Genomic DNA, 19,376 nt, shown 5'->3' on the forward strand with positions numbered 1-19,376 from the left:
AAAAACATAAATTAAAAAAAAAAAAAAATAGATTCCCTCTATCAAATGTGTTTGTCTGAGATACTGAAATAACATCTTGTAACACTTATTTTCTGAATCCTTTAGTAGAATGTCTATAATGTCTAAACACACATTTTCTCTCCTGAGATCACAAATTAACTGTCTTCTTTCTGTCTCAAATCTCTGACAGTGCAGAATAGCATGTTCTATTGTTTCCTCTTGTTCACAATAGTCACATCTACCACTTTCGTGCTTTGCTATCTTAAATAAAGTACTGTTTAACCTACAATGTCCTTATCTTGGAGCTTGTCCTTAATACTTTGATTTTACTTGGAAAATTCTTCATTCACAGGTGCAGGTACTTTAAAACTAAGCCCACTCCGAATTATTGGAAGAATGAGTTAAAACTTTAAAGTAAACCTTTGAAATTTGTTAAAGACAGAAAAGCCCTGAAGTTACTCTCATTGCTGAATAACTTTAGTTTGCTATGTGACAGCCCTAGGTTTTTTGTTTATGTCTATTTATTTTATGTCTTAACTCTTATTGCCAATTGTCTGTTTTACTTTATTTTACTGTTGTTACCTACTTACATTTAGGGTTGAAATTCTCCTTTATTCATGTTTACATCTGCTCAACCTGAGATCTGTATTTGTATATCTTGATGTTGGATTATGCCTGTTTTGTTTGTATTTACATAAAGTTAAATTTAAAAAAAAGTAGATGGGCAGGAGAGTGACGTCACAGCCAGTCCGTTGAGAATGGTAGGTGGCGGTGTGTATTTATACCGCTCCCATCACATGGCATTTGTTTGCGTCAGCCATGGCGGATCCACATGTTGCAAGAGTGCTAAACTAAATGCTGCCTGAGAGTGGCGAAGAACTTGTTCAAAACAGATGAAGAGCAGTACGGATTTTGGGAGCCTTCAGCTGGAGAGCGACCTGGAGTTGGTCTGTTTTCTGTTGGACAGGAAAGTGCTAAATATTGCCGTTTAGCTTGTGCTAGCTCACTATGTTATCGACTTTTTCATTTAAAACACCTTGCAGAGTAGGGTTAAAGTGTATATGTAAGTGCACGCTTAATTCTGTTGTCCATGATTACAGGAACATTGACATTAGCCTTGCTGATAGCTGGTTAGCTAAACTTGGGCCTAGGACTTAATGCTAGCTTTCTTTCAGGCAAGACGGCCTGGTTCAAGGGCGGTTGTGGCAAGATGGCAACCAGTGCAGCGGCGTGTTTCTGAGCTCCTACTCAATCACCGAGTATCAGACATTATAACAAATCCAACTGGACTTTTTTGATTTAAATGGTAACAGCTTAAAGTTTCATCGCAACTGTAAAAAAATGGGCTTGTTGAAAAAAAGACTATTGCTGAGACAGTTGTTTTTCGGAACAAATAAACTAGTTAACATACACTAAACCGAAGTTAGCTTTGCAACCAAGTTAGCTCTGCAAGAAACTCGACACACTTGCCACGATGTCCAAAAGAGACACCAATACCAGAAAGGGAATCCAGAAATTTGGATCCAGAAAGTTCAAGCTCGATTCTGTGTACTCCGTTACCTGAAACTCCCACTAAAAGCCCCAATGCGTAGAAAATGTGCACTAAAGAAACTAGAGAAGAAACGGTAACCAATGCTGTCATCTTAAAAGCCATTCAGGGGCTGAACGACTGCTTCTCCGAATTTGAGCAGAGGGTAATCAAAAACACAGCTGAAATTGCCTCGTTACAAGATAACGTTAAAGGACCGGAATTTCAGTGCAAAGGAACCGACGACACTGTGAAGAAATTAAAAGAGAAGCATGCAGGCCTGCAAGAAAACAAGAAACAGGGCAGTACTGCAGGAGATAATAATAATAATAATAATAATTCATCAGACTTACATAGTGCTTTTCTAAGAAACTCAAAGACGCTTTACAGAACAAAAGAGAGATGGACTCTCCGTCTTCTAAATCTTCCAGAAAGCAACAATGAGGATGTGAGAAAAGAGGGGATGGAGACCATAGCACAAATTTTGCCAGAAAAAACAAACAAACTGGGGTTTATGGTGGACACTGTTCACAGGATTGGACGACAACAAGAGGATTAAAGCACACGACCTGTCATCATACAGTTCATTATGCGCAACTTCAGGCATAAGGTTTGGAGAGCTTCCCTCATGCATTGACCAGCCATTTCACCAGATTCTCAGCAATGATTGTGTCTTATGTTGATGTGTTTCTGCTGCATGTTGTGTTTGTTGCAGCTTGTTTTCTTCACACCTTTGATTGGTGAAACCTCTGAGGCTGAGACGGCACTGTCACCTTGCCCTGATCCCTCCAGGTGAGAGGAAACTTCCTGTCTACTGAGGCTCAGCATGCTGCTGTTAAACCAGCTGATTGGCTGAAGATGTACACAGAGAGACTTATTAAGTCTGATGAGAGTGACCTGTTCATAAGTGTTTTTCTGTATTTTAGTCTAACATACGAGGAGAATTTCACAATAAAGGAGACTGAATGGAAGTAGTCCCCTGACTATCAGTTCTTTATTAGAAAAAAGAATAAAATGAGCCTCTCATTGGTTCATTAATGGAATCAGGATTGTTTTGAGTTCTATTTTTCCTTCCTTCCATCCATCCCTCCATCCATCATCCATCCATCCATCCATCCATCTTGTAAAGTGTCTGTAGATAACTCTGGTTTCATAGTGGCTCTGTTCAATAAAGACTGATTCAAACTTCTCAAACATCTATGAATGCTTGAACAGAAAATCCCAGAACAGAGAAATATAAAGATGACACTAAAATAAGGTTGAAGTGAGGTAATAAAGACTCATTCTGCTCATTTATTTCCATAGGAAATATGCAATCTCAAACAAGTGCAGAGGAGCTGGGTAATACTGCTGTAATCCCAGCGCTCATCTGGCTGAAGTCTTTATACGGGATTGGATTCGAGCACACTTTGGACACCTCCTCTCCATGAAACAAAGTTTATGAAAGCACGTCCTGCACACTGTAAAAAAGAGAGAGACAGTTAAAAAAATTTTTTTATTATTATTACAATTTATTTTTAGGCTTCTATGCCGTTTTTTGAGAGAGAAGAAGGTAGGGTCAGAACCTGAAAAAAGTTAAAATGACACATGGGAAAGGAGCCAGAGGCCAGATCTGGACCTGGAGATGTAGATTTCATGGTGCAGAAGTGTCTGTAGATGGGCACAGACAAAACCACGAGGCTACCGGCGGCCAATCTTCTTCATGCAGAATTTTTGCAATGAAATGTGTTTATGAATTTAAAAAGACTTTGAGTCCTTACAATAGCTCAAATAATTCCAGCAGTTTTCAAAACCAGAGAAATTCTGAATTTGTGTAATTGTCATGGGACATGTCTTGTCATGGAGGCTGCCACACTGTTAGACCAAACAGTCTAAAAAATTCAGTTGTGTTCACTTAAAAATCTGAAATGAGCATTTCAACTCTATTTTTCTGACTTAATAAACCACATTTAAAGTTTTACGATAACTGTACTGAAATAATTTACATGTTTTTGTCATTCTACTAAAATCATTTGACAGTCCTTCCTAATCAACTGAGTTTTCCCAGAATACCTTTAGGCATTTAACACTTTTGCACCATGAGTGAAGTGTCTCACTGATAGGACACATCCCACCTGCGGGGAACAACCACATTATAGAATAAAAGTTATGGTGAACATAAAGGAAGAAGATCCAGTGGTCCAGTGTAAACTTTTTGTTACTGTCACCTGTGTTCTCTAAATGATGACCTACCTTTAGTGGGACATATTTTACTGTTTAAGACAAGTTAATAGTGTTCTCAGAGATCTCCAAAACATTCCTGCTCTGTGGTAGATGTTTACGTTCAAATTAGTATTTCTATCTTTAAGCACTTAATTGTTTCAGAACTACTGTTGCACACTTAAAATAATAGTTTATATCAGTATTGAATAGGCTGCTCAGAAATAATAAGTTTGAACTCATGAAAGTCAAGTTCAGTTTACTAATTATTTCTGAGGCAACAAGTTTCCACATTAGGGAAACTAAGTTCATTTTATTTTACAGTGGTGTTGTGAGTTCAGTGGCCCAGCTCACCCCTGTAAAGCTGGACACCCCCACTTCTAAAGTGCCCCACAAGACTAGGTTGAAACCCTGTCCAGTCCAGAAGGCCAACCATGTACTGTAGAGAGAAGGTTTGTCACGTGATGACACAGTGATGTTTTTGTTTGTTTTGCTTTTTATTGTCTATTTGTTTATTGTATGTGTTGTGTTGTTTGCAATCACCACAAAATTAAATAAAATATAAAAAACAATCTCAAAAACAATCCAGATCAACACCACTGAATATTCAAATATTTTAGGCATTTTAACCCCGGTATAAAGCGAATGCTGCAGACAAAAGATCATCAGTTTGTATCAGCATCTAAAAGCACAGTTTATTTATTTATTAATTTATTCATTTAACCAGGAACACCTCTCTGAGATTAAGTCCCTGTTCACACAACAACATTCTGCTTCATTTTCCCTCTTCATTTTGAAATAGTTCTAGACAGTTCTGAAAACAGCCTCTGTCCACACGTGACCACAGGAAACACCAGAAATGTGTAGTATACAGGCCAACCAGTAGATGGCAATGTGATTTAGCAATGAACCAGAACACCTGAATGCCTAGAGATCCTTCCTTCTTTGGAGCAGAATGCACCTCTCAACCCACTGGAACTGGATCTCTGTTCATTTCTATGCTCTGTCATTTACTGCTTTGCTGCTACAGCATTATCATCACCATCAGGCTCTCACAGGAGGTCTTTGATTCTTACAGGACTTTGTGTTTGAGTTAAACTGGTCCTAAATCCTGACTATACCAAACTACTGATATTTTCAAACTCAAAAGAGCATGCCTCAAAGTTTGTCTGCAGCTGAGGTGAGAATTCAGGTAAAGAAATCAATCTGGTTTCCCTTTACAGTTAATTTTTTCTAGAAGTGGAGCTGTTTACTCACCTGGACAGCGCCTGCATACATCAGTCTGAAACGGAAAGATGATGTCTTTTTCTCTGCAGAACTCACAGATGAAACCTCGAGCCTGACACAGCTGGGAGAGGAAGAGTAGAGAAGGGTGATTCCACTGAGAACCATCCTGACGTTTATGTTGAACATGATTCTGTCTGATTAGTCTCAGTGTGAGGGGAACAGATGACTGCAAAGTTATCAGGAATTAAAAAAAGGGAGATAACACAAAAAGTTACATCCATGTGTAACCTGAAGACACCTTCCTATCAGCCTCCCAGTTCAGTTTCTGTGTCGCTGTGGTGAGCTGAAGTATGAGCAGGAAATTTCCAAAGAATATTCTCTCAGACCTGACAGTGTAGTTAAATCTTTTAAATATTGGTGGTATTTCAGACCTGGCAGTTTTCCACGTGGCTGACAGCGGCGTTAAGCACACCTCGTGCCTGAAAGACGAGCTGACCCTTCTTTGCTCTCAGCAGGTCATCCATGGAGAAAAGATGAGGCTGCTCTGACAGGTGAGCGGGAAGCTGGTCAAACTCTGTCATCACACTGAGACACAGAACACGAGAAATTAGATTTAGATGAACTTCACATCCTTCATAATAAACTGCTGTTTGGTCAGAGAGCGAAAAAAGTGCATTTCTTATTAACTGATTTTATAGATGTTGCCACTAGATGGTGCCAAAGTCAATTTAAAATCCTATTTAACAAGACTAGGTTAAAACCTAGTATATGGATGACTGCAACTATCTGGAATGCCTGTAGAAATGCCTGACTGCCAGAGTGAGTTTGTTATAATTTTTGTTTTTTTGTGACCCAAATTTATTGTGGCAACTTAAATGTATAGCTACATGCTGTCCTCTCTCTCTGTCTATCCTCTTAATAAAGCTCTCCTCTATATGAAACACTACAGAGACATACTCCACTGATAGAGACAGACAGTGTCACTGGAGATTATGTTTTTTTTTGTCAGATATAAGTCTTTAATGGTAGAAAGTTTACACCAACAATAAAACACTAACTGTTGATGAACTGTTTATTGTAAAATAAAATAAAACTGCAACAGGTTTCATGAACATTTCTAATTCTCCCCAGACAGGTGTGTAAGGGTCTGTATATGTGTAAAATGAAGCTTTCTACTTCAGTGTTCCTATCATTTTTTTATATCCGTTTATCTATAAACAGCACATTTATCATATTCCCTGCAAATAAACACATGTTAAAAGTTTAAGTAACGTCCTTTTAACAACATAAATCCGAAGATTTTAACATTTATTTCTTCCCCATAAACATATAGTATTAAGGAAATATATACCAAATGTTTTTTAACATAACCCCTGGCTCACGCGGGCAACACAGACGCACACAGCTGGAGCGAACACACATGCTCTGATCAGTGGTCAGTCAAAAACAGAGGTTTTATCATAAATATACTGATTGCCATAGTGTTGTTGGTGGTTAGTATAGTAGTGTCTTTAATTTTTATCTGTATTATATTTGTTCAGTAAGTTTTTATTGATTATTAAACATTTGTATTTACCACTGAAGGATCAATAAAGATATTATTCAGTCCTGTTTCCTCTCATTTCATGTGATTCTCTCCTCTCCTCTTTTATGTGTCTTAGTTTCTTACCTTACCAAGTCAACTTCAACTAATCTTATCTTTAAGTATCTTGTCTCATCTAATCTTATATTTAATCATAACAGTACTTAACTTGTGCTCACTTAAGTTTTCTTATCTTATCTCTTTTATCTTATCTTATCCAAAGGTGCTGATGTATTTTTGTCTTATAAATACAATTTTGATCATTCTGATATCTTGTGTCTTATCTTATCTAGCCTTTCTTATCTTTTCTTACTTAGCCTTTATCTTATCTTATCTTATCTTATCTTATCTTATCTTATCTAGCCTTTCATATTTATCTTATCTAGCCTTTTTTTTTAATCTTCTTATCTTATCTAATCTTATCTTATCTTATCTAGCCTTTCATATTTTATCTTATCTAGGCTTTTTTATCTTATCTTATCTAGCCTTTATCTTATCTTATCTTCTTTTATTTAGGCTTTATCTTATCTTATCTAATCCTATCTTATCTTTTCTTTTCTTTTCTTTTCTTGTCTAGCCTTTTTTAATCTTATCTATCCTTTTTTATCTTATCTAATATAATCTTAGCTTATCTTATCTGAAGGAGCAGATGTATTTGTGTCTTATAAATATGTTTTTACCATTTTGATAACCTGCAGGCCATCAGTAGCCTCCTGATGCCCAGCAGCTGATCCTGGAGCTCCTGTAGAACAACAGTAAGATAGAAACATCTCTTTAATCCAGTTTTGTTTCTGATGATCACATATTAAAGTATAAGTCATCCCAAAGTGCCTGCAGCATTAAACAGGAGGGGCACTTTAAACAGCTTTACTCCCTCCTAATATGACATTCATCCATGAAACCAACACAGTGTTTTACTGTTTAGTGAACACTTCTGATGGAGAGATGTTTCTATTGATCTGAGTCCACAGTGCATAACGAGAAGTAGGCAGCAGAGCGCCTCTACTGGTCATCTCTTGTTTTGATTGAGAGGCCCCCTGGTGGTGAGATGTACTTCCTGTGTTTCTAAATACCTCTGGGTCTTTAGATTCAGTCAATAATCTCCCTAACCAAACAGGACTGTTGGAGCAGTTATTATAGATGCAGCCATAGAAAAGAGAATACAAATACCTCTCACAGACGTCTGACGTTCACTCACCCTGAATCGCTGCAGCTCCTTCACTCGGCCATAGAGATTTTTACCCACACGGCTCAGATCGAACAGAGGCTGGAACCAGATCGAGTCCAGCAGCTGTTTGGAGAAATCACTCACTGGAAACCTGAAATACCCATTTAATAGTATTATTCAGTAACAGGCTTTAGGAGTGAAGGCTGTGTTTCACAGTGATAGAAATGGTTATGGTCTTGTTTTATTTATTTAATGTTTGGATGAACCTGCAGCCATGTTTATCAAACAATCTGGTCAATTTAATATCAATGACAGTCTTTCACAGTATGGGGTATTCTCTATGGTTTCAAATGGGGCAGAGCCCTGGCTCACTGAGGGTTTGACAAAAGGTTGGTTATAGAAATTGTCTTTCAATAAAAACAATAATTTTATGATTATGAATACATATTTGTATTTGTCTCAGAAGATTTATCAAGTCTCTCTGACCTGCTGAAGTCCCAGTCATTAAGCACTCGAGCAGGAATCACAGCCTCAGAGCTGCTGTGGCAGCAATCACAGAAATACCTGCAAATTCAACACAAATTAACTCCGATATATTCATTCAAAAAGAGCTGAAATCATGGCTGGTCTACGAACACTTCAGATCTTCATGGTTTAAATCTTCTGTGTTCCTTCACTCTGAATTATGAAAAGTTTATACAAAATGTCTCAGTGAAGCTCTGATGTGCAGATATTACCATTCACCTATAGTGATCATGTCTAAAGGTACCATAGTTTTCTTACCTGCCCAGGTAGTCACAGTAACGCAGCTTCTTGATGTGCTCTGATGACAAAGAGATAAACCACTTTTAATTACTATATTTTCAACTCTTATTTTTCTCAACATAGTCAAATCCTCGTTTTATAGACATTTCTATAAAATAAAACTTTTTAATAACTGATCAAAAACAACAAATGTTTCACATTTTCTGTTGATTTTATTTCAAACTGTAGCATCTAAGCTGCCCAATAGTGCCCTCTAGTGGAAGCAGTAACTGCACTGATGTATCATGTACATAAAGGTTTAAAGGGGACATATTATGCAAAAATCCCATTTTCAGGCTTTTCTAACAAAAATATGTGCCCCTGGCCTGTCCACAATCCCCTCAAATACCAGAAAAATTAATTCCCTTCCACCCTTTCTTTCTTCACCTTTCAGAAAATGTCTGCTAAAACAAGCCGTTCTCAGATTTTCCCCTCATGATGTCACATGAGGAGTAAGCGTCTGCCCTCAGGTTTAATTGGCCCTCCCCGCTTGGAAGAAAGTTCCACGCTCCTCTCCTGATCTTCCTCTCAGCTGCCAGCTAAGATGCTGGATAGCTCAGTGGATTACCCAGCTGACTTTGGTCTGGGAGATTGATGGTTCAAATCTTAATCAGATCCTCAACTTTGGATAAAAGTATCTGTAACATTAGTGCCACATCCATTTCCTGAGAGGGCTGTGGTCAGGGGTGGAGTCAGACACCTAATTACCATTTACAGACACAGAAACAGCTTGTTCTGAGCACGGCTGTAACAGAGGGGTTTTTAGACATGCAAAAATCCAATACTGTTTTTTCAGCAACAAACTTCACAGGCATGTTTTGGGGACCTCTCAGACCAATATAAACTTGTCTTAAAAGGGTAAAATATTTCCCTTTAAATTTAACTGTTCTGAATGTAAATATGTGTTTGAGTTTATCACTTTCTTCATGTACTCTTGAGGACTGAGCCTTAGTCTGGAAGTATTTTTAGTCCCTCCCTCTTCTGTAGGATCAGTAGAACCTGATCAGGTTAAAACTTCAGCCCTGTCTCTGAACAGGAAATATAGACTTAAAACGATGTCCAGAAATCTCCTGAAGGTCCAGTTCCTGCAGAAATACAGCCCTGGATTGGTTTTAGAGCAGACTTTTAGGCTGAGTGTTGTTGGGGGTGCAGACCCCCCCCCCCATTTTCTATCAAATATTCCTAAAAAGAGAAATTCCCCAAAATTCAATCAAGCTGCCTGAATTCATGTGATGGAGTTTTCATCAGTTAAAGAACTTTGTTTTTAAAGATGACATTAATAGAAATATGATGTTTATGATTTTGTGTTTTAAGTTTGATACTTAAAAAACACAAATCTGCTTTTAATTCAATGAAAATGTTCAAGTACTTACTGTGCTCAAATTCAGTTCCACATCCTGCACACAGGAAGTTCTGCAGAGCAATGATGTGATTGCGTCTGAAAGTGAGGGGGAAAGGCCTGTCAAATCAATCAATCAATCAATCAACAAACCAACCAATCACACATCAATCAACCAATAAACACTCAGCTACTCAATCAGTCGATTGATCAAGTTTATCAATTGGCCTCATTGTTTCTTAGAATCCTTGGTTGTTGAATCTTTACTTATTTATCTATGTTTTCTTTGTTTTTTCAGCCTCTTTCTACCTTGTACCTTTTTGTTTGTTTGTTTGTCTTCTTGTTTATATGTCTGTGTTCTTTGTATGACATTTTGTGGGGTTTTTGTTATTTTAAATCCATTTTTACCTTGATTCCTTGTCTATACAAATGATTTTCTTGGTTTGTTTGTTTCCTTTGTGTTAGATCCTTTATTTGTTGGTTAATTTTCTTGTTTTATTATTTGTTTGTTTGTTTCTTTATTTCCTTTTAGAATTGTTACTTTGTTCATTTCTGTGTTAGTTCGTTTCTGTTTTACTCTTTTCTGGTTGCTTGTCTCTTTTTTCCCATTATCTTTCTTTCCCTGATTTTTTGTTTGTTTGTTTGTTTGTTTTGCTTTGATAATTGTTCATGTAAATATTTGTTTTTGTTTCATTCTTTTTCAAATTGTTTTCTTGTTTTGCTTGTTTGATTGATTTTACATTTGTTTGTTTAATTTTCTTTGATTGTTTTCTTTTTTGTGTGTATTTGTTTTAATTATCTTTTTATTTTTCTTTAATTTTTTTTGTTATTTTTTGTTTTTTTCTTTTGTTTTTGTTCATTTGTTTGCTTGTTTTCATGTTGTTTGATTGCTCGCTTTTATTTTGTTCGTTTGTTTGTTTTTATTTTGTTTATCTGTGTTTTTTTTGTTTTGTTTTGTTTTTAAATTTTGTTTTTTATATTTATTTGTTTTTTTCTCCAGACCTCAGGTTGGGCTGCACACTGAAGATGATCTGGACTGGTGGCGGTGCCCAACTCAGCGGCCCTCTCATCCTGGTCCTCAGTCTGATCTCGGCTGTCAGGCTGCTGCTGCTGCTCGCCGTCACACCGCCTCCACCTGGTAACTGAGGGACAAACAAAAACATGGAGTTTGACAGCATTATGGACTGACTGAAAAGCTGTTTGCTTCTTCACTGTCAAAGAACTTTGTCAACCTTTGTTTTGAAAGTACTGCACAAATAAAGTTATTATTATTATTATTATTTATTATTATTATTATTATTATTATTATTATTATTATTATTATTATATCTGTCATCCAGCAGGTGGCAGAAATCAGCCTGATGGTACCGAGGTCCAAGATAAATCAGTCTCACTCATCATCTGATTTCTACAGTGGACAGTTTCTTTCTGAGTTTATGTAAAGGTTTATGTTCATGAATGTTCATTTACAGTTTAAATTATTTAAAAAAATTATTTGATACAACAGGAAATAACAACAGAACCTCTAACCATTTATAATTAACAAAAGTTTCAGTCACATGACTGTTTCCTCTGCTCAGAGATGTATTTTAGACAGCCTGTGTCTCTCTTAGTGAAAACTAAAATTATCAGACAGTTCTACACCTCTAAAGCTTCTTCTACCCATCTCTACCTTACTGAACATTTTATCCTAAAACAAAGATGGAGTCTGAAAAAATTCAAAGTAACCACAGATCAGCAGATGCCACAGCAGCTACCTCTGTCATACTGATCAGACGGTTTGGCTTCAACAGATCAATAAGTGATCAGAAATCAGCAGTGATGGATACTTTTTATCTGTTCTGACCTCCTGCAGTGAGCTTCTCAGACTCAAACGTCCGCGTCGAGGTCCGTTTGAAGGAAGCCAGCTCCTCTTGAACTCTGACACCAGCTGCTGGGCCAGACGCTCCGCACTGTATGATGGGAAAATAAACTCAATAAGTCTGTGTTTACAGCATCAAAAAAACACTAGAAGTCTGCTTTAAATCCTAAAACGTTGTTTTTCTTACTGCCTAGGAGAATCTCTGGATGTATGCACCGACTCAAACCCTCCGTCTGAAATCAGAAAAATATTTCAGTCAGGAATACTATGCTCATGCATTTAACCATTAATTGTTATCTACAGTTTTACATGGTGGAGAAGGCTCTGCTCTAAAGATGCTCCCTGGATTAGGCAGCAGCATGATTTGACTTTCCAGGGAGCACATAGCTAGACCCCCACATGGATAGATACATTTATGGCACTGGGTATAGGACACATGAAATAAGTTTAAAAGCAATTAATTCAAAGTAGCATGAATCTGACTATGAGGTTGCAACAATCTTTAGTCTATAAAGGAGGCAGCTGGGGTGAAGGAGCAGAAGCTTTAGTCTATAAAGGAGGCAGCTGGGGTGAAGGAGCAGAAGCTTTAGTCTATAAAGGAGGCAGCTGGGGTGGAGGAGGTGAAGCTTAATGCTATGAAGGATGCAGCTGGGATGAAGGACATGAAACTTTTGTCTATAAAGGAGGAGGCTGGGGTGGAGGAGCTGAAGCTTTGTCAATGAAGGAGGCGGCTAGGGTGGAGGAGGTGAATCTTAGTACTGCATCACCACACTGATGCAGAACAGCTGATATGAACAATAAGTCATGAAATTGACCTCAACTTATTTGTTTTACCTTCAAATCCGCTGTCAGTGGAGAGGACAGAGAACGTCTTGGGTTGATGCTCTGACTGGCCATCCTTCACTTCCTGTGTGTGTTTGTGTGAGAGTGTGTAGGAGTGTGTGTTTTTGTGTGTTGTCTGCATTTCTTCAGCAGCATTTGTGTGTTTGTGATTATGACTCTGTTGCAGCCATTCAGTGACTGCAGAGTCCACGGTGAAGCATGTGCTGGTCTGGATGTGTTGTTTGTGTTGTTGTTTGCATTGTTGTTGTTTGTGTTGTTGTGAGTTTATCTGGCCCTGTGTCTGCTGTTGTGTTTCTGTCATTAACGTCCACTTCACTCCCTCCAGAACTTCTAGCACCAAGTCCACCACAATGAAATGAGAGTTTTCCTGCGAACAGTCATCAAAAAACTAGATCAAGCACCCTCTAACCCTGTCATTCTGATATTTAACCAACAAGAAGAGACATGCATTCTCATTGCACACTAAACGCTGTGGGGTTTGATTGATAGATAGAAGAGACTGCGTGTTCTGAATGATCTCAGTTTGTTGTTTTGTTCAAAACAGGGTTTGATTGTTGCATTCACATCTGTCCGAATGAACCAGCCTAAGAGGGAACACCCCTTTTTCTCAGAATGCCCTCTTTATACCGTGGAAGCAGCCTTGTCTTGTATTTAAAGGAAGCATTCATCAAAGAATCAGGCAACATACCTGCTCCAGCTCACAGCGAGTCTTTAGGAGGTCTGCAGAGAATTCTGGGATACCGCTGCTCCGCCAATCTCTGATAATGTTTGCTGAAGGAGGGAGGTCTGAAAAATGCACACAGAGAAAAACAACACTGCATGTGAGAATAGAGTAAACATTCTGTTACCTGAAAATTCAGTTCTGATCAGGAGCTGACTGAACCCAGAGACGGTTCATTATGATAGCAGAATTGAAAAATCTTGATTTGATGTCAAAAGAAATCTGAGACTGAGTCCTGTAGGATGGCACAGCATCAAAAATAAAAGCCTAGAAACCAGTTTTGGGGTTATTCATGGTTTTAGTGGCCAAAACTTTCAGACTAACTCTTTCATGCTGTCCCAAATATATTTATGAACAGAATCATCGTCAGTGGTTTGTACAATTCAAACAGGAGAAAGGGAGGAGGAGTGGAGGAAGTGTGCAGGGATTGCTGGAAGATAAGAGAAGTGAGCAGTGATGGTGAGGAGAGGACTGAAGGAGCTCTACACTGAAGTAAAAACATGATTGTACCTGGTGACTGAGGGATGTGGCAGTCACAGGGACCCCGCCCCCTCTGCTCCTCAGCCAATCGCTGCTGTTCACTGAGCTGAAGGTGAACATCAGCGTTCAGGTTTGATGAGACACAGCGAGAGGATAAGTGAACACCTTCATGTGTCACATGCTGATCCAGAGACGGAGCGTCAGACCTACAGGACGGTTTGCACACAAACGATTAATTAATGATAAATGTCTATAAATACAAGAAGGAAACTTTAAATACATGCAGGACTGTGCAGAACTTTAGGCATGTTTGGACCAAAAATTGAGCCTGTAGTAAGGTGTGGATGTGGTGAATAAGCCGCCTGAGGGCACCATCAGGCTGGAGGATAAACGCAACCCCAGTCATGCTCTGGATGTCCTTGCATACTACCAGGGGCATGGGAAAATAATGTGTTGAAAAATAACAAAATCCACACCTTTAGGGTGGAGTAAGGAGTGGATGTGGAGAGAAAGCACAGCCTAGGGGTACCATCCAATAACTAACAGAGGGTTTTCCTCAGGTATTAATAAGACTCATTTACCTGGGTAGAGTAGAGCCATCGGTGCCTCCTCCGCTCCAGGAGACGGGCCGGTGCCGTCTGGAGATGACCGGACTGCTCCTGGGGAGGACAAGGTGAGGAGACGAGTCCTCCTTGTGTCCTCTTCTTCTTCTTTCATCATTTCTTTCATCATGTCTTCTCTTAGTTACAGTCGTCTGTGGAGGTTCAACTGAAAACAGTCCTCTGGTTTCTGGAGGGGTCAGGAGGAGATGTGGGACTGATCCTGGAGCAGCTGAATCATGGGTTTGGAGAGAGATATTATCTGGAGAGAATAAAGAGGAGGATGGGAGACTGTTTTAATCTTATTGTGCATCAGCTGTGTCTTTTATTCTTTCCTCACAGGTTTATCCATCCTATTTGCACCAGAAACAACAACACAAAGTCATGATGTTTAAACGCCTCAGTTAGGGGGTACCATTGGATGGTGAAGCTAAAGAGGAAAGTGAAGCAGAAGAACATGTCTGGTTTCTGTTTTTACGTGACTGGTAGAAATCTTAGTTTTTTTTTTTTTTAACAATGCTGGGGCATGTTTCAATTAATTTTCAGAAAACAGAGCATGTTAAATATAACCTCCTAAATCTCATGGATTGTCCAGATTCATGTCTGTAATCAGGAAGATCCTCCTAGCCAGAGAATGAACAGACTAATCAGCATCACCTGAGGATAATAGCTGCAGGCGTGGGTTAGCTATAGGGACTTTATTTATTTATTTTTTAAAGATTTGTTTTTGGGCCTTTTCATGCCTTTATTAGATAGAGGAGGACGGAGGATAGACTCAGAAACAGGGACGAGAGTGGGGGAGAGACATTCAGCAAAGGGGGGCTGCCCGCATACATGGTGCGCACCTTAGCCGCTCGACTACAGGCGCGCCCTGGGACTTTATTTTTTTTAACAATACTGACATACCTTATACTCACAAAGGGAGAGTATCAATGATTCTGAATGTCCAACAGTCCAGCACTAACATTTTGGTTTCATTTTAGTCCCCTTCAACTAAAACTAAATATAGGTTTTTATCATCAAAGATATATTTTTATTTTTAGTCTAGTCTGGTCTTCATCATAGATAAAAGGTCAGGAAAACTTGGAGAATCTCTTGTGAATCAGAAGACGGCTACTGAAGAAGTGTGCAAATGCGAGTAGTTTCTTCACATATAGGACTCTGAATCCATGACAACGATCTAAAAACATAATTTATGTTGTTTCAGTGCATTATGTGCCTTTCGATTTAAATGAACATTTTAAAATGTTGTAGAAAATGTCTGGTGTTGTCCTTTCATCTGTTTCATACATGCTAACCATGACTACTGATAGAGTATCAGCAACTAAAAGGGTCACAAGATTTCATCACCACCATACATGTAACTCTGTTTAAAGGAGACACAGGAAATCAAGAGGTAGGGGCAAGGCCACCCATGGGTGGGCAGGGGGAGGTAAAGGGGAGAGCTTCCCAGGGCAGAGGAGGTCAGCAAAATCATGGTCCACTGTAAAGTTGAGTGAAGTTAAGCTGCAATAAAGGACAAAAAATGGATTCAAAGTGGAAACAAAGAAAAAAACCAACAACAATCGGTTAAATATGGCAACAAATAGGTAAAGAGTGGCAAAAAGAAGGGGCATGAAGGAGCGAAAAGTGGCAAAAAAAGTTGGAAAAAATGAACAAAAATTTTAAAAAATGGGTTAAAAAAAAGGAAAGAAGAAGTGGCAAACAAGTGGCAAAAAGGGCAAAAAATACAAAATTAGTTAAAAGAGGCAAAAAGGGGCTAAAACTCTTAAAAGAAGAGGCAAAGGGACAACAAGTGACAAAAAGTAAGGCAAAAATGGGCAAAAAAGAGCAAAAAAAATGTATTAAAAGTGGCAAAAAATTGGTTAAGAGTGGCAAGAAGAAGCAATAAATGGTTCTAATTGGAGAGGAAGTGGAAAAAATGGGCAAAAAGATGCAAAAATGGGTTAAAATTGGTAAAAAGAAGTTAGCTATATGGTAAAAAGTGGCACACAGAATTGGCAAAATTGAGTAAAAAGGAGCAATGGTTGGTTGAATTAGCAAACAAGGCAAAAAGTGACAAAATAGTGGCAAACAAGAGAAATTGCTTAAAAGAGGCAGAAAAAGTTGTAAAAACAGGCAATTAGTGACAAAAAAAAGTGGCAAAATTGATTAAACTGGCAAAAGATAGGCCAAAAAGTGGCATAAATAGGCTAAACTGGCAAATAGAAGTTGTAAAAAGGGTGAAATGGGTAAAAGTGGCTGGAGTCACAGGTGAAAGTCCAGGAGATGAAAGTATTAACTGTCAAAATTTCCTGCTGAAACAAATGCCAATTTACCAAAAAGGTAAAGAGTGAATATTAACATATTGTGTGACCGAGAAGACATGTTGCAAAAATCCTTTAATATAAGCTAAAAATGAACTCTAGATATCTGAGATAGCTGAGCAGTATTCACACCAATGCAGCTGTTGAGACGAGGACTGGTCTGGGTCAAGCTGTAGTGGACTTCGATGAGTGGGTACTCATCTAGCACTGTCATCTAGCAGAAGTTCTGAGAGTTCCTAAAGGTGATGGTGGACCTCACCTTTCTCTGCAGGCGTTGGTGGCTCTGCAGGGTCTGCACACCAGCTCACATAGCGTCTCATGAGTGACGATTATGAGTCCCTACAGCTGCTTCTCATCTGTGAGGAAGGAGTGGAAAGTTTCCCAACAACAGCAACTTTACTGCAAACTTTCTGCTGCAACAGTTCTTCCTGTGTGTCGACAAAACGGCTGCAACTGTAAAAAATACAAAATGAGCAAATCACTGAAGAAAAATTACTGATTATTACAAAGTTTACTGCTTCTTAACTTGCCTGTTTTATAGGTCTGAGGATGTGTTATCTGCTCTGATACACTTCCTGCTTCAGATTTTAAAGCTGATCAGGATCCTCATTAAACGTCAAAGTCTAAAGTCTGAAGAGGCTGGCCTCATTTCCACTGTGGCAGAAAATCAGATCAGAGGTAATCATTAAACTTATTTATGAACATTAAATGGGTCAGAGAAATCTGTGTTAGATTGAATACATGAAAAGGAAATACATCAAAATAAAGTATGCAAAAATCTGCTGTATGAGAGAAACAACATCATTAACTGCTAGTTAATCAGGATATGAATAAGTAATAACTGCTATCTAACAAGGATATGATAAGTAATAGCTGCTAGTCAGCCATTAAATAAATGAGTAATTAACTACTAGTTAACTGGAGTTAATGATGAGCAAAAGGATGCTCACTATTTGTGCACACTTAAAGTTATTTAGAAAATAAAAACTCATACATTTGGATCCATAACATCAACAGAGTTTGATCTTAAGAACACATTTGTGAGCCATAAATATCAACCAAAATCAGCTGTAGTATAAGTCTATATCAGCTGTAATATCAGTCTACCTCAGCTGTAAATATCAGTCTATCCCAGCTGTAAATATCAGTCTACCTCAGCTGTAAATATCAATCTATCTCAGCTGTAAATATCAGTCTATCTCAGCTGTAAATATCAGTCTATCCCAGCTGTAAATATCAGTCTATCTCAGCTGTAAATATCAGTCTATCTCAGCTGTAAATATCAGTCTATCTCAGCTGTAAATATCAGTCTATCTCAGCTGTAAATATCAGTCTATCTCAGCTGTAAATATCAGTCTATCTCAGCTGTAAATATCAGTCTATCTCAGCTGTAAATATCAGTCTATCTCAGCTGTAAATATCAGTCTATCTCAGCTGTAAATATCAGTCTATCTCAGCTGTAAATATCAGTCTATCTCAGCTGTAAATATCAGTCTATCCCAGCTGTAAATATCAGTCTATCTCAGCTGTAAATATCAGTCTATCTCAGCTGTAAATATCAGTCTATCTCAGCTGTAAATATCAGTCTATCTCAGCTGTAAATATCAGTCTATCTCAGCTGTAAATATCAGTCTATCTCAGCTGTAAATATCAGTCTATCTCAGCTGTAAATATCAGTCTATCTCAGCTGTAAATATCAGTCTATCTCAGCTGTAAATATCAGTCTATCTCAGCTGTAAATATCAGTCTATCTCAGCTGTAAATATCAGTCTATCTCAGCTGTAAATATCAGTCTATCTCAGCTGTAAATATCAGTCTATCTCAGCTGTAAATATCAGTCTATCTCAGCTGTAAATATCAGTCTATCTCAGCTGTAAATATCAGTCTATCTCAGCTGTAAATATCAGTCTATCTCAGCTGTAAATATCAGTCTATCTCAGCTGTAAATATCAGTCTATCTCAGCTGTAAATATCAGTCTATCTCAGCTGTAAATATCAGTCTATCCCAGCTGTAAATATCAGTCTATCTCAGCTGTAAATATCAGTCTATCTCAGCTGTAAATATCAGTCTATCCCAGCTGTAAATATCAGTCTATCTCAGCTGTAAATATTAGTCTATCCCAGCTGTAAATATCAGTCTATCTCAGCTGTAAATATTAGTCTATCTCAGCTGTAAATATCAGTCTATCTCAGCTGTAAATATCAGTCTATCTCAGCTGTAAATATCAGTCCATATCAGCTGTAATATCAGTCTATCTCAGCTGTAAATATCAGTCTACCTCAGCTGTAAAAATCAGTCTATATCAGCTGTAATATCAGTCGATCTCAGCTGTAAATATGTCTATATCAGCTGTAAATATCAGTCTGCATGAGCTGTAAATATCAGTCCATATCAGTTGTAAATATTAGTCTATCTCAGCTGTAAATTTCAGTCTTTATCAGCTGTAAATATGTCTATATCAGCTGTGAATATCAGTCTATCTCAGCTGTAAATATCAGTCTATCTCAGCTATAAATATCAGTCTATCTCAGCTGTAAATATCAGTCTAAAGCTTTTATTGGATCTAAATGTGGCCTGTAAATACAGGATGTAATAGTTATGTTACAAGCAAAGTCTCCCTCACCCTCCTTCTTCCGCACAGTGTGAGAGACTCACAGATAACCTTAGATTTTGATCAGGAAATGAGTCAATCTGCCCCACATTGCATGTCTGATTGCA

The 19,376-nt window shown here is 38.1% G+C and overlaps 1 protein-coding gene across 3 annotated transcripts; it reads right to left on the reverse strand.

Moving 5' to 3' along the window:
* Positions 1 to 2,793: 2,793 nt before the first annotated feature.
* rubcnl (rubicon like autophagy enhancer) lies at positions 2,794 to 17,103 on the reverse strand. 3 transcript variants are annotated; one of them, XM_041806522.1, is made up of 16 exons: positions 16,917 to 17,103; positions 14,334 to 14,613; positions 13,783 to 13,958; positions 13,240 to 13,337; positions 12,543 to 12,918; positions 11,896 to 11,941; positions 11,694 to 11,799; positions 10,850 to 10,989; positions 9,882 to 9,946; positions 8,488 to 8,527; positions 8,191 to 8,268; positions 7,735 to 7,855; positions 7,217 to 7,278; positions 5,386 to 5,539; positions 4,985 to 5,075; positions 2,794 to 2,988 (listed from the first exon to the last, which is right to left on the reverse strand). In XM_041806522.1, the coding sequence occupies exons 1-16, from the start codon at positions 16,975 to 16,977 to the stop codon at positions 2,894 to 2,896; spliced, it is 1,989 nt and encodes a 662-aa protein (XP_041662456.1). In that variant the 5' UTR covers positions 16,978 to 17,103; the 3' UTR covers positions 2,794 to 2,893. The 3 variants fall into 3 exon arrangements, with proteins under 3 accessions (XP_041662456.1, XP_041662455.1, XP_041662457.1); XM_041806521.1 differs by lacking the exon at positions 16,917 to 17,103 and adding an exon at positions 16,790 to 16,916; XM_041806523.1 differs by lacking the exons at positions 2,794 to 2,988; positions 4,985 to 5,075; positions 7,217 to 7,278; positions 16,917 to 17,103 and adding an exon at positions 16,790 to 16,916 and having other exon boundaries at positions 5,392 to 5,539.
* Positions 17,104 to 19,376: the final 2,273 nt, after the last annotated feature.

Source organism: Cheilinus undulatus, linkage group 15, assembly GCF_018320785.1.
Source record: "Cheilinus undulatus linkage group 15, ASM1832078v1, whole genome shotgun sequence".
In the NCBI taxonomy this organism is placed as follows: Eukaryota; Metazoa; Chordata; class Actinopteri; order Labriformes; family Labridae; genus Cheilinus; species Cheilinus undulatus.